This window comes from Carassius auratus, chromosome 4, assembly GCF_003368295.1.
Source record: "Carassius auratus strain Wakin chromosome 4, ASM336829v1, whole genome shotgun sequence".
In the NCBI taxonomy this organism is placed as follows: domain Eukaryota; kingdom Metazoa; phylum Chordata; class Actinopteri; order Cypriniformes; family Cyprinidae; genus Carassius; species Carassius auratus.
This window is the reverse complement of record NC_039246.1, coordinates 25,697,032-25,715,013: the sequence shown is the minus strand read 5'-3', so window position 1 is coordinate 25,715,013 and position 17,982 is coordinate 25,697,032. Positions and strand designations below refer to the sequence as shown.

The 17,982-nt window shown below is 36.0% G+C and overlaps 2 protein-coding genes across 2 annotated transcripts; both read left to right on the top strand.

Annotated features, from left to right (window-relative positions):
* On the top strand, nt 1–8,873 carry LOC113063951 (DNA helicase B-like). Its single transcript, XM_026234422.1, has 13 exons — nt 1–656; nt 2,075–2,446; nt 3,200–3,420; nt 3,670–4,326; nt 4,413–4,590; nt 4,673–4,814; nt 5,141–5,271; nt 6,759–6,843; nt 7,138–7,197; nt 7,283–7,499; nt 7,678–7,833; nt 7,942–8,216; nt 8,294–8,873. Exons 1-12 carry the CDS (start codon nt 473–475, stop codon nt 8,209–8,211), a joined length of 2,673 nt encoding a protein of 890 aa, XP_026090207.1. The 5' UTR covers nt 1–472; the 3' UTR covers nt 8,212–8,216; nt 8,294–8,873.
* A 499-nt stretch (nt 8,874–9,372) lies between these two features.
* On the top strand, nt 9,373–17,480 carry LOC113063941 (DNA helicase B-like). The gene is made up of 13 exons (XM_026234414.1): nt 9,373–9,638; nt 10,523–10,876; nt 11,144–11,373; nt 11,473–12,528; nt 13,236–13,413; nt 13,550–13,691; nt 13,858–13,994; nt 14,512–14,596; nt 14,690–14,749; nt 14,859–15,093; nt 15,272–15,427; nt 15,520–16,152; nt 16,613–17,480. The coding sequence occupies exons 1-13, from the start codon at nt 9,428–9,430 to the stop codon at nt 16,739–16,741; spliced, it is 3,606 nt and encodes a 1,201-aa protein (XP_026090199.1). The 5' UTR covers nt 9,373–9,427; the 3' UTR covers nt 16,742–17,480.
* Nucleotides 17,481–17,982: the final 502 nt, after the last annotated feature.

Genomic DNA, 17,982 nt, shown 5'->3' with positions numbered 1-17,982 from the left:
ATCTGCTTATGTACATACATGGTTTATTTACAAACTGAGTTTTTAACATTAACAAGGAGATAAAATGTGGATGTGTGGATGCTGCAAAAATTATTGCAAATATTAACCACAATATATCTTACACAGACCTGCAACAACTGTCACTCTGAAGGGTGTAGATAATATTTTAGCCTGTTACTTCTTTATAATTCGTATATTTATCTCACACCACGTCAGAAACACTTCCCCTTGTTCACACTTCCTCATAAAGCCCACAAATCTCCATGCTTCAGCGAAGCTCTCTGTAAATTTGTTTTTGACGACTGGATTAATTGAGAGAGACAATGGGCTTCTGATTTGATCTAATCTATGTACGTACAAGTTATAAAAATAATGTAAAATGTTCTATCCATAATTAAAGAAACAAGTGAAACTTTACGGAGACTTAGTTTGGGAATATTTGGCTGTGCGGTGGCGCAGATCTGAGTCAGATATGTCGCGAAGTATTAAAGTACAAACCATAACTGGTTACATTCTAGCAAACAAGGAGGATGATGATGTAGAAAACGAAGATGAAGAAGAGGAAATACAGACAGAATTTTTGGACATGAAGGAGGTGAACTCGGTATCATCCGGAGGAAAAGTGTTTAAGTTCTCCGTACCTGCTTCCAAAGAAGGTATGGGCCTATTAGGTTTACTAATAAACAGGCCAACTTTCAAAGCAGCTATTGCTGTTTAACCCATTTATCTCCTAACTACATTTTTGGCTAAATTAAATAGTCACATTGCAGTCTTTTGTCTGAAGTCTTTCGACTGTCATAGTAACATCATAAATGTGTGGTGGTTTCGCCTGCCAGAATTGTTTTAAAATCGGTTACATAACTAAATAATATCTAGTAGTTAGTCCCGGTGTTCTGTCGATTTGTCCTACGCTGTCAGATTTTCCTACCTCCCACCAAAACAGTGGGTAGTACAATTCCACAACGAAAATTCTACTGTAAAGTTATGGTTTATTAACATCTACACCTACCACAACCCTAATCATACCCTTACAGTACTGCAAATACAGTAATTATGTGTTATATTCGCGGTTGTAGCTAAAAGGGATACAGTTACAGGAAAGCAACAATAAATATTATTTTCTACCAATTAGATTGCGTTTTTATTAAAGTCTACAACTACCCCAGCCCTAAACCTACCCTTACAGTAATGCAGATACATTAAATATCGTTGTTTAGCATGAGACAAAGGACGCGATATTGATGTGCGCGTGCGCAGTAAACCCGCGTAGGAAAATCTGACAGGGTAGGATAAAATGTCAGGACACCGGTCAACCGTGCGCACACAGGGCCATATTTTACGCAAGCATTCTGGGCACCTGTTCGCTCGGTCAGTGGGCCCAAACACAATAGATATTTTTTTCCCGCTATGGGCTATCTACAACAGTAAGAGAAACAAAATCTCAAAAGACATTGAGCAAATAAATAAAACAAACAATAGGGTAAAAATGGCAAACTATTTCCATGTCTTCCACCTTTTTCCCTTACGAAAGAAAAATATATTTACCAATATATTTCTTAAAATATATTGTGATGTATTGTAATATATTATTTTCCCTTTTTATTTTCTAATATTTTATATATTTGAATACATTTAGTAATAAATTGATGATACATATATTATATAATATATTGCAAAATATACAAATGATTGCCGCTTTCAATATATTGCAATATATTGGAAAAAATAAATATATATAAGAATATATGTCTAATATATTACATGATATTTTCCAATATACTGCAATATATTTTTGTTTCAAAAGGGTTAATGTAATCTATGGATGCGCACACACTCGGACGGAAACTTCTTGTCACAGCTGTATCGCGAATTGATCAATAAAACAGTTTGGTGGTGCCCTAGGCAAATGCTTAGTTTGTCTACCATAATGTATTATATTTAGTGTACACTTTTTACAGGTAAAAGTTACAAACTTTACATTGTTAGATGTTAAATTACTGTATGCCACTGTTGCTTCTCATTCCTGAAAGAGAGAGACTAAGTTTGGCCATTACATATTTTTTATCTTTTGCAGTGTCATTCATGGCTAATAATGAGATTGAGCCATACAAGGTTAAGGGCCGTTTTCACCTTTGTGATCCATGGTGGGAGGTAACCTGCACAGTTCGCCGTGTCAATAAGCACAAGTTTTCTACCATCCCCTCCAGCTATCCCTCCTACAGTGTCCGCACAAATCTGAGTTCAGACTCAGAGGACCATTCCCTTGTGCCTCTTTTTCTTAAAGCATGTGGTGCAAAACCTGGGTTTGTTACAGACTTTATGAAATTTTTGTCCAAAAACGTGGTGGAGCTTATCAATGTGCTGGATGTCCTGCAGGATTTTGAAGATTCAGCACTAAATCATAAAGCTGCGGCTCAAGAGCTCAAGTCAAATCTCATGAACTCAGGTTGGACCACTCGTCACATATTTTTCAAAAATAATTTTAACAATTTAGCCCTTTCAGTAGCTTATTGAAGGACCGCTCCAATGTTTGCTTAAGTAAGTTAGTAGATTGTATTTGAAGTGATCTATCCACCTTACTGTTCGATGCTGAAGTAAGCTGATGGGCAAGACTTCATTAGCCACTATAGGGAAATAACGAGAGTGCTATTTGCACTACAAACCAGTGTGTTCATAATTAAGTTAAAGCATTAAAATAACATGGAAAGGCACAACAATTTGTAAGCAGCAAAACAAGCTGTTTTGTACAGCTAACAATAGCTGGCACAGATGAGACCGGAAGCCAGACCCATAAAATTTACAAATGACTGCGTCTACTCTTATAGAAAAAATAAGGTGGATATAAGAGAATATTTTGTTACGAATTTTACAAAAAAATGTATTGTAAAATAAAGACTCAAAGTATCATTAGAATGTGAAAGATAGACAAGGCAAAATGTTTGTATGAATATAAATTAAAATGTGATCAGAGTAGTTTTTGTATATTAAAATATATTTTAGTGATGTTATATAAAGATGAATTGGTATATTTATTACACTCCTTTCAAATGATTAGTGTATCTTTAGTTAGATTGTTATATAAACATCCTGTCATTAGTGATTTTTACACAAATCGGTTCTTTGTTGATTTCGTATCTGACATGACTGTTAAAGATGATATTACTGTGCTTGTTGTTTGTCATTTTGTCCTGAAAAACAGTTGCTTGGACACATGTGATAGTTGCCAGAAAATACCCTCAAATCATGAAATACTTGCCAACATTGTTACCAGGCCAGTTTATGGACATAATAAGCAATGGAAAGATGAAAAACTCACGGGATACCACTGAAGAAACTCCGGAGCAGCAGACTAACACGCACGTATTGGAAAAACTGGAGCAGTTAATAAAGACTGATGTTTGGAAGTTGGGCTTTCACTATGTAAGCACAAATCTGTTTTTTTTTCTTTTGTCTTTAACCTCTTCATCCACCTCAGTCCTTCAGCCTGTTCTACTTGTCCATCTATTCAAACTTTAAGCTTTTAAAACAGTTCACTTTCAGACATAGCTTTCCTTCTCTAGTTTTTGGATTTTGCTGAAACATTTTTTATAAGTATTATTATTATTATTATTATTATTTTGCATATTCTTTATCAGGTTGTTGTCTCAATGTTGTCATGTTTTCTGACAGATCATGTTTAGAGAATTCCATATGATCAGATGTGAAGCAAAGCTTGAAGCTTTCAAGGTTTGTAATTTGCTCAGCCGAATGACTGGGGAGCAGCGTAACGGCTTAGAATTGTATGCTAAACTCAAAGACTACTGCAGAGACACTGGCAGCACATACATTGAACAGAATATGCTGCTAGAGAAAATGCAACAGTGGAAAATTGAAGACGCAGGGTTCTCGTTTCTTCACAAGCATGATGTGCTGAAACTGGAGAACAAGAAGGTGGCACTTCACAACTTCTTCAGCTATGAGAAAGGCATTGCTGAATGCTTGAGGGCCCTGATTGAGGGAGAACCCTGGGTGATCGACTTGAATGTGAGGAAGGTTCTTCAAAGAGCTCATGATGACTTAAATCACTCTGCTAAAAAGTTAGATGAGGATCAAGTGCGAGCAGCAGAAATGATGTGCGCCAACCCGGTGACGGTGATCAGTGGGAAAGGGGGTTGTGGGAAGACCACATTGGTCTGTCTAGTGTTTAAGATGGCCATGGAGAAACAGACCAGAAACAGTGACCGCGATGAAAAGCCTGCTATTGAAGTTCTCCTCACTGCTCCTACAGGGAGAGCTACTTCAGTTCTTACTAAAAGAACCGGCTGCACTGCTTATACTTTGCACCAGGTACAGCCACATTGCACAAGTACCGTAAAATAAATGTTAATTTGGCTCCTGCATGATGTTCCTTTTTGTGTGTTCATCTTTTTAAGGTTTTATGGAGCTTCATGAACAGAAAAAAACAAGAAAATGGAAATCTTCAAGAATGGAAGTTCTCGAAGGTGCGGGTGCTGGTGGTCGACGAGGGGAGCTTGGTGTCTGTTCAGATGCTTCACTCTGTTCTCAGCATGCTTACCAAACACGCAGAACTCCAGAAGTTCATCTTCTTGGGTAAGAGCAAACTGCATGTGTATCAGATTTCAATAATGGAAATAAACAGCTGTATTTGATTTATTTTGTTTTGTGTCTGCAGGAGATGTGAGACAGTTGCCCAGTATTGAGCCTGGAAACACACTGTACGATCTGTTTGAAGGTTTCAGGAAGGTCCGGTGGGCTATTGAGATGCGGACCAACCATCGTTCTGAGTCTGAGCTCATCGTCAGAAACGCTGGACTGTGAGCAGATTGTTTGAGCGCTATACTTTTGATTAGAAAATAAGGAAGCACTTTATTTTACAGCCCTGTTCCATATGTACATACTATATACTTATTATAACAATTACAATAACTGGGTAATAACTATGCACTAACTCTGAACCTAGCCCTAAATCTAACCTTAACCCATGTAGTTACCTTATCCTCCAATGCTTTTGACTTTAAGTACACTGTAGGTACAAATATTAATGCTATTTCTTGCTGAATCCTAATACAAGGTTAGTTCACATTCTAGTACTCATACTCATAGTGTTATTGTTGTTATATTTTTATTCAAAATCTTTCAGTATCTCAGAAATGGGAAAAAAAAGACGTTACAATCCTGTGGAGTTTGATGCCACCATAAACATGACAACACCCTCCACAGTGCCATCTGACAAAAGTTTCATTTTTGTCCAAATCAGTGAGAATGATGATGGTAAGTGAGCATTTTACAACACAATTACATTATGACATGTTATCAGTGCTGTTTCTAGGCATAGGCAAGCTAGGCGGTCACCTAGGGTGCCACCAGCTGAAGGAGTGCCAATGAGCGCACTACATTTTGCAGGGTTGTGATAATGAGTGGGATGGTCACCCTGAAATATGACTGCTGCCCCCACTGGATCCCCCAACATTATTGAGTTAGATTACTATCAATCTAATAAGGCCTGTATGACATTGGATTAGAGCACTGTCAATTGCTGCTTGATGGTTGCATGCAAAGTTTGCATTTGGAGTGCTCAAACCACGCCATTAGATAGGTGCGCTCTGTCAGTGCTTTGTCAAGGTAACACTTTATTTCTTTGCTATGCAATAAAGCTAAGTTCAAAGGCCAATTTAAAATATTGGCACAGTAAATAAAGTGCACAAAATCAGAATTTTTTAGGCAGTGTATGGAGGATAGAACCTGCAAAAACAATAAATAAGTAAATAAATAAATAAATATGCAACATGCTAATGAGAGAGGGACAACCATTTCATAGCAACTTTAAAGTGTTCATATATGTCTTAATTATGATGCACACTTTTTAGATTTTTATGATTTATTCACTAAACTGTCAAATTATATATAAAAATTGCTATTTTTCTTTGTCAAGTAATTAGTAACAAGTAATTTTATCAATCCATAATTATTTGGGTATTTATTTATTTTTAGTTTTTGCAGGTTTCGTCCTCTGCAGAACCTGATTTTACCAAGTGAGACATGTTCCTGGGACAACATCGTTGTTGACCCTGGAACAACATTGTGATTAACCAATCAGATTTGAAGAACCAGTTTATAGATTTTGTGAAGTTTACGCTTAAAATCAGTGTTTGGTGCTTGTACATCAGTGTCATTCATCTATAATTTCCTCTGATTTTAGGGATTACTCATGGTTAAGGTTAGGTTTAGGTGTAGGGATATGGTTAAGAATATATTTTTGGAGTAAAATGTTGTTCCAGGGTCAACAAAATATGTTGACCTAGGAACACATCGAACTTGGCAAAATCAGGACGTGCTTCGTCCTCCATAGCAGTGGACTTTTATAATGAAATTTGCCAGTTCAAAAGATCAGTACATCCTTTATTAAACCGCTTTGTCAAGTTAAATGCATCCTTACCAAGGTGTTGAAAATTTTATATTAACAGTCAATTTAAAAATCATGCATTCAGATTTGTGTAACTTACAATGGGCTGATTCTCCACAAATTAGTGTCATTACTATGACAACCAATTTCAATGTGACTAGAAACTGGTGTCTGAATACACACACACACACACACACACATACTATATATATATGTTACATTGGGCATCAAATTGGCTAGAAACGGGCCTGCATGTTATAATTAGAATGAAATGTTTGGTTTAATCATTAAAGAGAAACAGCTCTAATTTTAATATTTATTTGATGTGCATTTTAAATATATTTTGGTTGCTTAGCGCTCCAGGAAGCCCTTAAATTCTTACTCAAGGAAGCTCCTGGTCTCGAAGATCATAAATCATCACAGATTGTGGCATTTATGAGGTAAGATCTCATTCAAAGGTAAAACAAAATATATATATATATATCCTTAAGCTGCTTCTCATGTTTACATTGAAATCATCTTCGTTTCTCAAAGGGAAACCTACAACTTGGAAAGAACCATATGTAAACAGTATGTTGCTCATAGAAGATCAATTTTGATCAATTTTGACACAAACCATATTTAAAACTCTCAGTTTGGCCCTCCTGTCACTTACAACTCAAAAACTTGCATTGCAACAAATGTAGTTGAGTCCCAAATAAATGGTAACCTAAAATTATTGCTTTTACTTAAAGGAGGGACTGTCAGTTGATCAATGAGCTTTGCTGCAAGCATTATTCACATCATGTTACAAAGTAAGTAAAATCATACTACTTTCAATTTCATCACCTTTACTGGTTCCCTTTTTAACAGTTTGTATTCCTATTTTGTTTCCGTTAGGACTCATGAAAATAAAATATACTTTGAAGTGGGGGATAAAGTATGCTGCACAAAAAATGGCTATATCTCAGAAGCAGATAATGAGAACATGGAAGAAGAGCATGCACATGATATTGCTGGAACGTCCCAAGATATTCCAAGTACCCAAAGAAAAAATGAACAGAAGCAAGTGAAAAAAGAAAGAATGTGCAATGGGGAAATTTTCTTCATTAAAGCGGTGAAGTGTTTGGGAAAATGCCTTGATTTGATATTGTCTTGCTTTTTTTTACAATACTAAAAAGTCTTTAATCTGAAATATGTGGTGTTAAAGTAAACTGACATCAATTTGTGAGCAGTTAGAATGATTACATGAATTTGATTGGTGCATTTTTATCATATTTTTCATCCAAACCCAGGATGTAATTGACAAGGATATGGGAGCAAGATGCAAAACAAGACGCTACTTGACCCTAGATGATGAAAACGGCCGTGTGGTGACTTCTAACTACAGTGAACTACAGAAAGAGTGTAAACTGTGCCATGCTTGGGCAAGAACCATTCACACCTTTCAGGTCTACAGTTCACACATACACTCTGGATGATCTTTGTTTAAAATGAACACCTAATATTAGCATCTGTCTCAGTTTCATGCAACTAATCATGTTTTGTCTTCACCTTAGGGCTCGGAGGCTGAAACAATTGTGTACGTTCTTGGAAATACCTTTGTTCAAAACTGGCAGCACGTATACACTGCGGTGACGCGCGGTCAGAAGCGTGTGTATGTGGTGGGTAGAGAGCGTGATCTAGCAAGAGCCATTGAGAAAAGGATCACCCCTCGTAACACACGACTGCGTGGCCGTGTCAAGGAGATAGTTGCCCAACTAAATTTTGAGGACTCTTTCACTCAGTCTGATTGCAGTCCAGACTCAAAGCGTCAGAGAGTGAACTAATAAAGGTGACAGAGTAAAACATGTGTAAATGATCAAAAGTACACTGATATTCTTTTTAACCTATGGCCTACTCTTGCTCTAGCAAACCACTTCAGAAGAGCCTCCATTGGAAAGCAGAAACTGAAGTCCCAAATATCACAGCAAGGAGCTGATTATTCCCTGATGATTCCTAATTCAAGATCTAATTCAAACCAGTGCAAATACAAAGTCTCAGGATATTTACTTTAAAACAAATATGCTGTATTTGAAAGAAACGATTGCACTATTTCTTTTTCAGTAATGATAGAATACATTTTATTTCTATTATTGTTAACTTTCTGAAATTAGGTAGTCTTAATAATGCGTTTGTATAAGTGATTATACTATTGACATTATGTGGCACTGTCTTACCCTAGTATATGAATATATTATAATATATCAAATATTAATCATGTAATCAGATTTTGTGCGTGTGTGTTTGTTAAGTTTGAATTATACTTTTTATTACAATATAACGTATTTGTTCTCAGCTCTGCATCTTCCCTATTTTACTTTTGACTGCATATTCTAACTGTTTTTGATGGCATGTTTTTATGTTATTTTTTATTTTGATTATTACTTTGTCTGAATGGCATGTAATTGGATGTGCACATCTAACATTTCAGCACAATTGTCAATTTACAATGAACAATAAATCAATATTAAGAATGATTAAAATAATTTATGTTGATTTCTTTGTTAATCGCATTTAAAATACATCTACATGCAGTTTGATGTTCATGTTATCTTTATGCTATTTTTATCCTCCCTTTGGTTTGTTAAAAAAATTAAAAAAGTAAAATAAAATAAAAAGTAGCTGACTGCAGATTTATCGAGCTTGAAAGATTACATTTGGGACCAGAAAGAAAATGATAATAATTACATATAGAATTATTAATTTAATATAGGTTTATTTAGTTTTTGTTTAACCTTTTTTATAATGTTATAAAATAGGTTTTGCATGCAATTAATAAATAAAAATGAAAATTATTTTTTCCCTATACTCTTGAATAAATGCATTTTATTTTGTAATACTATGCCTGATAGTTTTGTTTATTTTTGACTTGTTTAGTGAATCCATTGACAGGAAGCTGCAAATAAACTGATCGGACTTTTATTTTGGCGTAATGCCAAAGTAGTGACTTGTTTACAGTCAACGAGTCAAGAATTGAACCGCGAACTGCCGAAATCTTCAAACATGGCGCTGCAAAGTCCCACCGCTGGACTAAAAACCATAACTGGTTACATTTTGCCCGAACGACACGCTGTACAGTCAAACCAAGAAGATGTTTCTGAGAGTGAAGATGAAGAAGAGGAAACACAGCCCGAGTTTCTGGACATGAAAGAGATGGATTCTGTTTCATCTGGGGGAAACATGTTTAAATCTTCCGTGGTAGCGTCAAAAGAAGGTAAAACAACACATTTACTAACATTTGTTATCCCTTGGTTGTTTAATTGTTAAATGATCACAAGGTGAAAAAAATAAACAGGTGTAACAAGTAAACATAGCTGTGGATAGATAAAACACAAAATATTTTTATTGTTTACTTTGCAAGTCACGTAATGTTAACCATGTTTACGTTTTACGCGGTTGCAGGTAAACCGTGTTTATATTGTTTCATTGTAATAAGAAAACAAAGTATCAATGTTTACATATGGACGTTTTTTATGTGTTAAATTGGGGGTAAAAGTATTCATCATAAAACATAACAAATGTTATAAGTTACTCTTTGTATTTTGTTTTTGATAATGCCTTTTCCCGTGTAATGTTTATCTTGTATGCCATTTTTTTCACTTTCAGCCATGTTTGCTTAATTTGTAATTTCCTCTCTTAAATTGTTACTGTAATTCCTTATATTGTAAAATTATAAATCTTTACATTTTGAGTAACGTTAACCTGTGAACACCAAAACAAGCATGTCACGTCACTGACCTGCAAGTAGTGATGGATTTGTTTATTTACTTTGTTACAGGTATCCTTTGTTACAGTCTACCTGTTACAAGAAAACATAATTATATGTAAAGGTTATTTAGTTACAAAATCGCATGTTTACAGTTTTCACTGTTAAAATTAATCTTATTACAGATAATGTTGCTATAACAAAGCGTTTAGTACAATCAACATTGTTATGTCTAAATACTGTAAAAATCTACCTTTCATTTTGTCTCACTTCTTGAAGATAATGAAGCTTATTTGTACATTAACTCACTTGTATTATTTTTGTTTATATACATATAGTCTTTGTTTATGGACCAAAAGGCCTCATGCATGTCTTATCATTTTCTTTTGCAGTTCCATTCATGGCCGGTAATAAGATGTATCAGGTTGATGGCCGTTTTCCCCTCCATGACCCCTGGTGGGAGGTTACCTGTACAATTCGCCAAGGCCGGCACAAAAATTTTGTTAAAGGCTTCCCCTCCTACAGACTCCGTACTGATCTGGGAACAGAGGGCCGGTCACTTGTGTCTCTCTTTCTTAAAGCATGTAAGGCAGAACCTGACTTTGTTAACTTGTTTATGGAGTGGTTGCCCAACGACAGATGTGTGGAGCTTGGCAATGTGCTGGACGTCCTGCAGGATTTTGAAGATTCATCTCCTGAGAATAAACCTGTGGCTAAACAGCTCAAGTCAAATGTCAATCGCTCAGGTTGGAAATGTATACCATTTTTGCTTATATAATTTGTATGACACATGTAAAGTGATTTTTGGTAGAATTATTACATTTAGCAAAAATTCTAAACATGTTTTGTCGTAAAACAAAGACACAGAAGACCCTGGGCACAACCAGACCTGAAGTAACTTTCTAGAGCTTAATCTGATGCCTGAACCTTAAATAGACATTTCTGCATGTATAATGAATATGAAAAAGTGATACTGATATCATAATCATGTCTATGTACTTTAATCAAAACAGCGGCTTGGACACACATTCGAGTTGCCAGCTTGTACCCTGAAATCATGAAATACTTACCGACATTGCTGCCAGGCCAGTTTATGGACATAATAAACAAAGGAAGGATGGATCACGTGCCAAAAACTTCTAAGCGAGATGATTCTACAACTACAGAAGGAAGCGATACAAATGTATTGGCCAAACTTGAGGAGCTCATTAAAACTGATGTATGGAAGCTGGGCTTCAATTATGTAAGATGGCTACTCTGATGGTTTGGTTTGAAATCTTAAGCTTACTTTATTTCCTGCATTGTTTTTTTTTTATTGTTTAATATGAATATTTTTCAACAGATCATGTTTAAAGAATTACGTCTGGTCCGGTGTGAAGCACAAATGGAGGCCTTCAAGCTCTGTCATTTATTTTGGAGTATCCCGGTGCTGCAACGTAATGCCTTGCTGTTGTATACAGAACTGAAAAGACACTGCAGAGCCACTGGTAGCACATACGCCGACCGGGAGCTGCTGGAGAAGAATATATCGAATGAGACGGGACATCTGGGCACCTGGGAAGCTTTAAGTTTCCTTGTGGAGCAGGGGGTGCTTAAAAGAGAAGGTGACAGGGTGGCACTTCGGAACCTCTTCGGCTACGAGAAAGGCATTGCCGAATGCTTGAGGGGCCTTGTTGAGGGAGACCCCTGGAAGATCCACTTGGATGTGAGAGAGGTTCTTCGTGAAGCTCAACTGGATAGATTAAGGGCGAAGGCCCGGGAAAACCACAGTATGACTCTCTCTAAGAAATCTAAGGCTGATGCAAAAACGTCAGTTTCAGAAGCACAAAATGACATTGTTCAGGAGGTTAAGGTTGAGCACATGGATCTTGCGTTTCCTCAGCCTGATACTTCAAGCGCAGTCCATCACAATGGAGCAATTACAACATGTGATTCTTCTCAGTGCTATGAAATTACAAAGCTCACTATTAAGGAGGAAAGTGTAACTTCAGACTCAGACTCCTCAAATGACTCCACTAACTTTGACATTGATCCCTCAACTATAGAGTTAGACCCCGATCAAGTGCGAGCAGCAGAAATGATGTGCACCAACCCAGTGACTGTGATCAGTGGGAAGGGGGGTTGTGGGAAGACCACAGTGGTCAGCCTGGTGTTTAAGGCGGCCATGGAGCAACAGACAAGTGACAGAGAAGAGGTGCTGAAGGCCTGTGAGGACTTTCAGAATGACTCTCAGGGGTCCAGTAATGGTCTGCTGTCAGATGTTCACAAGGAGAAAAAAGATAATGAAAGTAGTGACAGTGATGAAAAGCCTGTAGAGGTTCTCCTCACTGCTCCTACAGGAAGAGCTGCTTCACTTCTCACCAAGAGAACCGGTTTCACTGCTTATACTATGCACCAGGTATAGTCTGCGACTCTGCGTAACATAACATAACTTTACATTACATCGAATTTCCTGATATAACCTTACATGACTTAAAAATTACATACAAACATAAGGATTAAAATAATACACTAGATATAACTTTACATGACTTAATTTCTTCTGCAACATAACATAATGTTACATAAACAATTGTACACAACATAACAATATAAACACAAGTTAACATATATTTACACTACATATCATAACAACTTTACATATAACTGTATTTCACAGCTGCATAAAATTTTAATGATGGTACATGTCTTAAACTTTACATTATATTAGATAAAGTGTCATAATATAGTAATACTAATAATAATATAACTTTACTAACTTAATCATAACCACTTTACATAGTATTTCGCAGCATTATATGCCATAAACATTACGTAAAATTTCAGAACTTAATGTTAATTATTGTATTAATTTTTTTTTACAGTGGAACATTGTATTTGATAACATAATGTTACATATACAGTACATAACGTAATACTACTTAATATTTCTTGACATTTAAACAGCATTTACATTTACTTAACTTTAGAAAACATTTCATACATCACACTTGTACAAGGTTTGTTAATGGTTAATGCACTGTTGCTGTTTTAACGTGTTTCAGTTGCTTTAAATACCTTGTATTAGTTACATATATTACACACAAAAAATCCCCATTCTTTTAGGTTTTATGGAGTTTCATGAACACAAAAAAAGATGGAAGTGGAAATCCTGAGGCATGGAAGTTCTCAAAGGTGCGGGTGCTGGTGGTCGACGAGGGGAGCTTGGTGTCTGTTCAGATCCTGCACTCTATTCTCAGCATGCTTACCAAACACGCAGAACTCCAGAAGTTCATCCTTTTGGGTAAAGGCATATTGCGTGCATAATACTTTTTTTTAGGGTTTATTTACAATGCATTTTATTGGCAACATTATTCTATAGCTTAAGTACCTTCTTGTATTACTATTAAACAAGCAAAAACATTTATCTGTCTCTGCAGGTGATGTGAGACAGTTGCCCAGCATTGAGCCTGGAAACACACTGTACGATCTGTTTACAGGTCTCGGGAAGGTCCGGTGGGCCATTGAGATGCGGACCAACCATCGTTCAGAGTCTGAGCTCATCGTCAGAAACGCTGGAGTGTGAGCAGATAGTTTGAATTCTTAAATGTTTTATAGGGTTATATAAATTAATACAATCTTCCTCCTTTTACTACCTTTGTGGTTCACAGACTGCCGTGTGTGTGTTTGTTTAATATGGACTCAAACCTTTATTAATTATACTTTTGTTATTTCCATAAACTTTCAGCATCTCAGAGATGGGTATAAAAAAACATTACAGTCCTCTGGAGTTTGATGCCACTGTAAACATGATGAGACCTTCCAAAGTGCCATCTGACAAAAGGTTCATTTTTGTCCAAATCTGTGGTGAAAATGATGGATTTGGTAAGTGAGCAGTTATGAAAAATGTGAACATGTTGGATGTTTTTCAGTGCATTTATTCTTTTTATAACACTTTGTTTTTATAAGCTGGGACTGTAGAATGATGTGTGGTAATTACACTGTGACTGTGCCTCAGAAGCACATCAATTGCTCATGCATCAAAGGTGTGAACCTGACGGCCCGTGCAATCAGAATAACAAAAGAAACAGATTTAGATCACATATTGGTTCCTGTATGTCTAGCATATTGCAGGATTTCAAAGGATAGTTCCTGAAAACACACTTCCTGTCATCTGTGAATCATTCGACACCTTGGGTTGACATCAGTCAATCAATCCAGAAGCTAGACAGCCATCTTCAATACATTTCACTCCCCACAAGCACTTTGGTGCAAGTTTATTGCAATTATAATAACAAAAGCTCTTGACGAACATTATTGGATGAGGTGTAATGTTACGAATTCACTATAATGGGCAAAATGTCTGTATTTGAAGTTTTTTTAATCATATTTTGCTGCATAGACCTCCAGGATGCCATTACATTCTTACTTCAGGAAGGTCCTGGACTGGAGGATCATAAATTGTCACAGTTTGTGGCTTTCAGAAGGTAAGACCGATTACACTTTGTCACACTATGCTGAGAATCTTTTTCAGCAAATGTTGTCGCTGAGGCTAAAATTGCTGTTCTTACTGTTCACAGAAAGGACTGCGAGTTGATCAATGAGCTTTGTTGTAAACATTATTCTAAACATATTACAAGGTGTGTGAATAGAAGTTATTCCTTTTCTTATAACTAAATAAGTAGGACCTTTATAGGTTATGTTTTTAGCAAATATTTTGGTGTTAATATTCAGTTTCATTCATTTCAGGACTTCCAAAAACAAATTGAACTTTCAACCAGAAGATAAAGTTTGCTGCACTAAGAATGGCTATGTGACAGACCATGAGAAGAAGAAAGAAGTAGTGACTTCCTCTGATACTGCCAGAGCTGAACAAGACCGCGCTCGGTCTTCCCATGATGATGCTGGAAATCAGACACAAAATGAACAGACGAAAGAGAAGAAAAAACGACTGTGCAATGGGGAAATTTTCTTCATTAAAGATGTACTGATTATTTATTTAGCAATTTATATATGTTTTCATTTAATAATCCCCAAATTCTGGCTGGAGAAATAGAAAAAGTCTTTTTTAAATTCTTTTTAAATTCTAAATGCTTAGTTTTAAGTACATGAGTAATTATATATAAATTTAACTTGCCATTGTTATTGTTCATCAATAACAGGATGTGACTAAAGAGGATGAGGAAAACGGACGTAAAATGATACGCTTCCTGACACTAGATGATGACAATGGATGTGTGGTGACTTGTAGCTACAGGGAGCTACAGAGAGAGTGTAAACTGCGCCATGCTTGGGCAAGAACCATTCACACCTTTCAGGTACTGATCCTTTTTGTTAATTTATGGCCCCATTCACACCTGACATCAGCATTTGTTTCAGCTTCATGCAGCTCTTTGTTTTCTCACTTTAGGGCTCAGAGGCCGAAACTATTGTGTACGTTCTTGGAGACAGCACTGCTCAAAACTGGCAGCACGTATACACTGCAGTAACACGCGGTCAGAAGCGTGTTTATGTGGTGGGTAGAGAGCGTGATCTAGAAGAAGCCATCAAGAGATGGATCATCCCCCGTAACACACGATTGTGCCGCTTCGTCACGAACGTAGTTTCCCAGCAATGTCCTGAAGTCTCGTTGACTCAGTCTGCCTTCAGTCAGAATCAAGTAGAAACTCCTGTGAACCACGGTTTCGGCCCTTCACAGTCTACACCAGTGGCCTCGCAGACCCCTAGTCGCCACCACTCGAAGCTGTCCAGACCTTCATGTATACGCCACCTCTATGAAGATCAAAATGAACGAAGCCATCAAACATCAAACGATATCTGTTTACAAGATGATGTAGCATTCACTCAAACTTACTCTTGGTCACCTATGGACAGTTGCGATGAGCCAAGCAAAATGCACAATGAAAATGCATTCGAATTATCCAATCATGTTGATAATGCACCATTGTTAGAAGAGGTCAGCTCTCCCTCGAATGAATGCAGTAGGGGCTCTAAACGGGTTATCCCTGTAGACATCTGCTCTACACCAACTAAACAACCAAAGGTAATGGATGCAATAGAACATCTGGAAATGATCAACAAAAAATGTGTCATTATGTAACTGTGATTAAAAAAATAATAATTGCTAACTGTTTAATAGATGAAGATCTCAATAAGCTTTACTTGCCACATGTACATTGGTGCAATGACATTATAATTGTGCAATGATGAAGAAATATGTATTTACACTAATATATTATAAATTAAATAAGATGCAGCAAAGCAATGAACTAAAAAGTGCAAACAGATGTCCATGTATTATCAAACACTCAATTGAATATGCAGAAATAATCATTTTAATGGAATGATGTGTCAGATCTTTATATTTAAGATTATAAAATTCATTGCAAATTATTTTCAAAATGTATAATATATAATGTCCATGTGATATTATTGGAAATTTAAGTCCTATACTAAAGGTTTTTTGGCTGAATGTGCATAACATTCTGTCATCTCCTCTCCAGCAAACCACTTCAGAAGAGTCTCCGCTGGGCAGCTCAAGGCTGAAGCTTCTGTCCATTACCAGTCCCAGCCCCAAATCTGGCAGGCAGCTCTTCCCAGACAAATCATGTTCTCACAGGAAACAGCCTTAGTGTGGTCCGTGCCAAGACCACATGTCGAAGCTGTAAAGAATGTAATTAATGCGTTTTTTGGGGTGTGGTTTTCAGAGGATTTGGATGAGCACGAGTTAGCATTTACATAACGATTAATTATTAATAATTTGCTAGTTTCACTCATGATTTCTCTAAAATACTGTTTAATAATAGTCATAAGAAAAAGAACGCCAAGAATAACTATATCCTGTTATATATTGTGATACTATGGAAGAAATGTGTGAGTTCCATTTGAAGTCAGACATCTTTAGAAAAACATTATTTTTAAATCATATGTAACTAACAATTGTGTAAAAGAATGATAAAATCTGAAATTTGCCATTTTACACACCAATACAAGAAAATGTTATCGTATCTAGATCAGATTTGTAATTGAAGCTTGTCCTTGTTTATTACGATGTCATTTTAAAATACTTTTATATATTTATCTAATATCTTGCTAGCAGGATATTAAAAAAAAGAAAGAAAGAAAAAACTCCCCTCAGTGTTTATATAATGTAAATCAAAGTTTCTATCTATTAGGGCCAGAGCAATGTTTTGATTCTAGACTGAAGAATTTAGGATTTCTTAACAACGGTTAGGATGCACTTTAAAATCTCATTAAGGTTTGATTGGTCATTGTATTGTTATTGTTGCCATAATTTCACTTTTTATTTAAAGCCTGAAGGATGTGACAGGTTATTTTAAAAGCTCAGCATGACAGTTGTCTAACAATAAACCATTGAACAGTAGCATTTTTGTTTGTTTGTTTATTCAAATTCAAATGCCTGCTTGATCTATGTGTATGAAATATTCTTGTCCTTTTAACTTCACTTTTAATATATTTCAATATACACATTTTGTATAAATTAAACATTTAAAATGTAAGTTAATTTAAAAGTTTTTAAATTTAAATTTAAAGCTGCATTGGGTAATTAGTGTAAATATTTTACATTGCACATTAAGTACTTTGTTATATTGATTAAAATATTTTTTGTATACTTATGCATACTTTCGCATACATAAGAGAATGTCAGTGTCCGATACTCTCTTGTCTGACACTGACTCTTATTTTTCCTGTTTAAAATAAGTAGATTCATATATTATTTCCCTTCAAAAAGAAATCCCACTGCTCTAGTGTGATTTTGGAGCCTTCACTAACGTTAGTTAAAAAAAAAGAAAAGAAAGAACGTCATCATTCTACGCCTTACGTATTGTGGAATGATTGGCTGAAAGAGTGA